At 44.5% G+C, this 6,000-nt stretch overlaps 1 protein-coding gene across 1 annotated transcript in view; it reads right to left on the bottom strand.

Moving 5' to 3' along the window:
• Window positions 1-292: 292 nt before the first annotated feature.
• GPR107 (G protein-coupled receptor 107) overlaps window positions 293-6,000 on the bottom strand; it is a 38,696-nt gene continuing 32,988 nt past the window's right edge. Inside the window, exon 18 of the mRNA XM_042052087.1 lies at window positions 293-5,850. Within this exon, the coding sequence (XP_041908021.1) occupies window positions 5,754-5,850 (97 nt within the window). The 3' untranslated portion in view covers window positions 293-5,753. The remainder of the gene's footprint in view (window positions 5,851-6,000) is intronic.

The raw sequence follows: 6,000 nt of genomic DNA, 5'->3' as shown, positions 1-6,000 counted from the left end.
GCCTAAGTTCAGCTTACAAACTTAAAAGAGCAGCTGGGCACATACAAGCACAGCTCCAGTACCTGGAGCTCAAGAAAAGGCACCTCAGTGAACCTCACTGGGTCACTGACAGGAAAGCTTTTCCCTTCAAAAGAAGTTTTCCACACAAGTTTTGTGATTTGGCCCTGTATCCATGATGCAGATGTTGATGGCTGGAAACAGAAGTTGAGCACAGGGAAATGCAGACTTTGGGATCAATGGGTCAGCTTGGCTGCTGGCAGTTCACAAGGAGAAAATGAGATGCATTAAAAACTTCTTTCTGGTCAGTCTTTATTTTACACATTTGCATCACAGCAGGGAAACCAAGTTACACAGACTGTCCTGACTTATCTCTACCTTGTTTCTCTTCAAATAATGTTTGCTGTTCTTTTAATAAAGTTTAAAAAAAATACTGAAAAAAATCCATTTTTACATCTGAACAGGAACTGAGGAATAGGATATTTACAGGTCACCAAAACCCCAGGAACTGGACCTTGCTGTACACAGAAAAGTCTTCTTTAGTTCTTCTGGAGGTCATTTACTAAATGAATTCAAAGCTACATTGTACAAGGTGCCCTAAAGCTGCTTAATGACACAAGAGGATCTAGAATTAATTATTAATAGTTCCTAAAGGGCAAGGGAAGCTATTTAGACCCATGCTCTGTTTTGATAGAGCAGGTACCAGCTCCACTGGCTACAGGATGAAGTGCTTCTGACGATGTGGAGGTCGGACTCTACTTTAGTACACAGAGAGCAGAACACTTGAGTGAAATCCCACAGGGAAATATTTATTAAGAATTGTCCTTTCTAGAGGATTGCTGCAGTCAAAACATAAATGGGTTCTTGAGCCAGTCAGCCTACAAGAAGTGATTCTTTTCTCAGCCACTTTCTTCCTACACTACTCAACATCTGAGTATCAGTATTTTCCTAAATCCTGTTCCAGCCACTTGGGAGCACAGGTCATGTATAGTTCTCCCTGGATCATTGCTATATCCAGGCAAGAAACTACAAGGGGGAAAATGCACAGCTTCCCAATATTCCTAAGGAAAAGTGATTAATCAGCCCAAAACAGTGTCATATCCAGCAGCTACAAAAAAGAAGCCAAATTAATTCAATTTAGAATAACCTTTTACAGCAAATCAACCCCAGGGAACACAAAGAAACATAGGTCAAGTGTCTCTGAGCAGCACCACCTCAGCTTTGTGAAACATTGAGGCTACTGACAATGTCACAGTTTCAGTGTGAGCCCCACAATGTTCAAACCTCACTGCACCTCCCACTCCTGCAGATCACAGCTCCTCACTCTTTGTACACAGGTGAAAAATGGGGACATGCTCTATGAGTGAAGTAGGGATCATAACAGGATCTATAAAACATCTGCTTTCAAGTGACAGCAGTCTGTTAGCCGGCATGACAGTTCAAAATGAAGGAGACTAAAGGTAGGCTAAAGGAAGAAGGATTTCCTTCCCTCTCCTTACTAGGTAGGGAACTGCAGTTCTCAAAAGAGCCTACAATACCCAATATTCGCTTCAAATAGGGAAGTTTTCAAATAAACAACAAAATCCCCTCCCTTCTCATCAATTTGATTGTCAGTGACTTGACTGCTTTTCTCTAGAGGAACACAGAGTAAGGAAAAAAAGACTTTAAAAATCTTCCACGGGACTTCCACCAGATGTGCACACTGGAGTGATCAGGACATGCCCTTTCATGGCCAGAAGGAATGTTACAGTGCTCAAGGATACATGGTGGATACACGCTCATGCTAGAGAGGGTCCACTTAGCTTAGAAAAAATACATCTTCCACACTATGAGCTCCAGACAAAATGCTGCAATGCAGCAAATTTTTACAACATGCTCTCCCAGGGTATGCCAGCATGGAGATCCAGGAACAGGGCACTCAGCTAGAGGGAAACACTGAACAATGCACTGCACACATCACGACATGCCGAGTTAGATGACAACATCAAAGAGCATCTTAATAGGACAGCATGTGGCTTCTTCAACTCAAACTGCTCCACTCCGAGCAGGCAGCAGCAGTGATCCAGATGACCCCATTATGTCTTGCTTTCTTTTAGTACGTCTCTTGATGAACCATCAAGGAAAACATTTTCCAGCCTGAAGAATGCAAGAGTCTGGCAGTTGCACTGCAAGGAAGCTTCCTCTGGAAGACAGCCTGCTGAGCAGCTACGGCAGGAAGGAGGAATGCAGCAGGGGCACGTGCATGTCAGCATCCACAGGGATTTATTGGGGCATAACCTGCATTACAAGTGAAGACTGAACCAATCTCATTTTTATCTGCAGAGGGGACCGAGTGCTCTGCTGCAGCAACATATGGGAAAGCATTCAAACCATTTATTCCCATTGCACCAGACCTGCCGTTCCAGGACTCCTGTCCCTCTGCTGCTGGGTACTGTCGGGGCGATTGCTTCAGCTCCTCACTTCAATAAAAGCAGCGACAGGGAAGTAAAGCTGCATATCCCTAAACGATCTGCAATCCACAACAGCTCCTCTCGCTTCCCTCCCTTCGAGAGGCAGAGCTTCCTACCAGATAAGCAGCCATCAGCATGTGAAAGGCAAGCACTGATTATCCTGCCTGGGAAGCTCCAAGCTGCTGCACTCCACTAGGCCTGGAGTCATGCAATGCCAGCCACGCAGCTGTGGGTCTGCCTGGGAAAGAGGGGAGGGAGCAGTGCTGTCTTTGATGCTCTGCAGTGCAGCACTCACCGTGCTGGAGAGAAGCACAACTGCGGCCATCCTCTCCACCCTCCAACATCCCAGCTGCCGACCCACCCATCATATCCATCCTACACCCCTGCACGACAGACTTTTTGTCCTGCTCCAAGGAACTGCACCAGAGAAAAATTCACTTTGGAAACGGCTGCAAAAAGATTCTTCTGAGTTTTGGTTTGACCATGACTTTGATTTTCCTTCCTAATGCTCAGGTCTGACCATTTCCTGCTGCTTGGCATCCTGTGTAAAGAACCAGCTAAAGCTGGTTGTAGAGCTGACTGCTGAAGCTCAGGGTTGAACTTGGAAAAAGCTCTTGTAAAAAAATACTTCCAGAATACTGCTGTGGCTTTTCATGCCAAGACAAAAAGAAATGACCCGGTTTTTTTGGCCTTTGACTGGTGAGCCAGGGACTTGGCAGATAAACCTACACCATATGCAACTTTAGCAAAAAACCTGCATCTATTAAAAAAAAAAAAAAAAGAGAAACCTGAGACTAAGGTAACAGCACCTGCCAAATTGTCAGCTCCACTGATGCTGAGGTATGGAATAGGCAGCTGTTTGGAACCAGCTCAGCACTTCCTGGGATCACAGCACAGCCCTCGAGGTTTTCAGTGAAATGCCACACCCAGGACAATTTCACATCTCATTCACAAAAGGAATTCACAGGCTCTAGAATAGCATCGTCCAGATGCACTTCGTTCCTGACAGCATATCCTTATCCCTTACATACCTCAGTGCTAACACACTTCTTCAGTGGGCTTCTCTCAACAGACTTTACAGCCTGTTTGAGCAGCCCTTTGGATGCAGTGAGTGACACTTCCCAGGGACAGAGTAACTGCAGAGGATGAGTTTTTCAGGTATTGCATTTAAGTGTATGATGATCTGGGACTGCCTGTGTTTTGTTTATGGTCCAATTTCTCACACTTCAGCTAAATATACAGATGACTTCTTCCTACAGAAGGCTTAAAAGGCCCGTAGGTCACCAAACAGCCTTTCCAGTGGTATAGGATCTCTTCCCACTAAAACCATCTCACTTCAAGTCAATGACAGCAAAGTCAAACTATCACTGCTGTGATTACTGTGAAGTTACAGCTGAGGAGGAAAACAGAAGAGGACACTGCAGCCAGAGACAAATGCTATTCTTGTGCTTTACCTGAAGAGAAAGCAGTTCCAGGTATCAAAGCAGGTAGATTTGTTTCTACCATTTCCATGGTGCACAGAACCAACACCTGGGAAAAGAAGGGGCAATGGGGGAAAGTGATGCTGCTCCTCAAACAGCAAGTCTTGGTACAGACAGCTCACCAACAGCTCCACAATCCCTGCTCAGGAGTGAGGAAGTGGTTCAAGATTCTAGAGGAAATCCTCCTTCTCAGATTGAAGAATAAAATAACCTAGTGGCTAACAGTTCTCTTATCAGCTGTGCCCCAGAAATGTAGTCTCTCCAAAAAGCCAGTTCCTGAACGAGTCTGTAAGCGATGCTGGCACATCCAGAGCTCTGACAGTGTCTCTCCCTGACACCCTGGCAGAAGCACCTGGCTCAACAGCACCACATGTCAATGTCTCTGCATGAATATTAAGGCTTCAGTGGGTCAGTGACTTACACTTGATTTATTTTCGTAAAGCTAATCCTCATTTCACCAGGAGCCACTTCCATCCTCCCCCAAATTAACACCCATTCTCACTACTACAGCTCTGGACACCAACTGCCCTACTGACAATCCCAGGGACTACAGAGAAAAAACATGAGGCATTTTGGAACGTATCTGTAAAGACTCCACTGCAAGTCTGCAGCTAACAGTCAAGGATTCTATATTCCCCTTCATCAAGGTTCTGCTCATAATCTTCTCCTCTCCTGATAAAAACCAAACATTTAGGACTGGGAGTTACAGTTGCCAGTTTTTGGTGGCAACACCACTTTGACCAGTTCAGCTCATCTCAAACAGCAGTGTCATTAATCCTACACAGCCAGAGAGATACAAGTAGCCATCCAGAGAGGCCCAGTAACTCAGGATAACTGTGAACCAGAGATTTATGCTGCAGTAAAATGGCTCGACAGATTTTCATTGGAGAGTCTGTTTACACTGTGCCAGAAAGGAGCGACTTTTGAAATACCTTGAAAATATTTTATGAAGGCAACCAAAGTGCTCTGGGTCACAGCTTGAAAGTAAACATTTAGGCAGACCCCTAAAAAGCAAACATCAGTCTTACACCTCTTGTGTACTTGTTGTCAGGTGGGGGTGAGTCACGAGCAACTCCATGGACAGTGAAGAATGTACATAAATGCTTATTGCACTATGGGCTTAGTGCTTTAATGGAGAACAGTCACTCGTTTCCTGTATAGCAACACAGCTGAAAACCTGACACATTCAGGTGGACACCTGCAGGGATAAGACAAGAAGATACTTATCACCTCTCACACTTGTATGAGCAGTGGCAGAAGTCATCTGATCCAATACCCGTTCAGTCTCTCAAATAACTGCAGTTGTTCCCATCCATTTGTTCTGCAACGTTTTGTCCAAGCCAAAAGGAGAGTTTATAAAAAGAAAAAAAAAAATACTTACATGTCTTTATCTTCTTTTCCCACCTTCTGACAGGCTTTGCAAGTCCCAGCATACATGTTACATAGCAAGTGTGTGTGTGTGTATATATATATGAGCATTATATAAAATATATTCTTTACATACACACTGAAGATCCCTCTTCACATTAGTATTACACATTCTGAAGAACGCAACAATTCAGAATAAAGAACCGATCCAGAAAGGGGGGGAAAAAAATAAGCTACCCAAAATCCCTAGGAAAGCTTCACACTCCTTGCAGGTACCAGGAGATCCCATTTTCTTAGGATCAAAGGAATAGTTATATTTCTGCACTGCTTTGCTCCCCCTAGACATACCCCACTCTGCAGTTTCAGTGGTGGGGAGTGCAAGTTGCTCCCTTTCCACTGAGAGTAATATTAATAAATTAAAAAAGTTTCTCTGAAAGTGCTGCCTTAGTCCAGTCCATCATGCTGTGCCTTCCCATTCGCCCTGAGGCTCTGCTGAACCATTCACCACTTTCTTGACCTTCTTCATGCCCTCCATTACTCCTGAAGTCGTCACCCTGGAAGAGAAGGGAGAAGCATCAGACATCAGACCTTGAACTGTAAAATCCATTTCAGCAACAGCTCACACCATCTTCCTGTACCTATCAAACAACACATCTCACATCTCTTTACCCACGCTGAGCAGTTTCCATGTTTGATCTCCTGTA

This window comes from Corvus kubaryi, unplaced genomic scaffold (genome assembly GCF_017639235.1).
Source record: "Corvus kubaryi isolate FWS band 111438036 unplaced genomic scaffold, C.kubaryi_AGA036_p1.0 78, whole genome shotgun sequence".
Lineage (NCBI taxonomy): Eukaryota > Metazoa > Chordata > Aves > Passeriformes > Corvidae > Corvus > Corvus kubaryi.
This window is presented reverse-complemented; position numbering and strand designations above follow the sequence as displayed.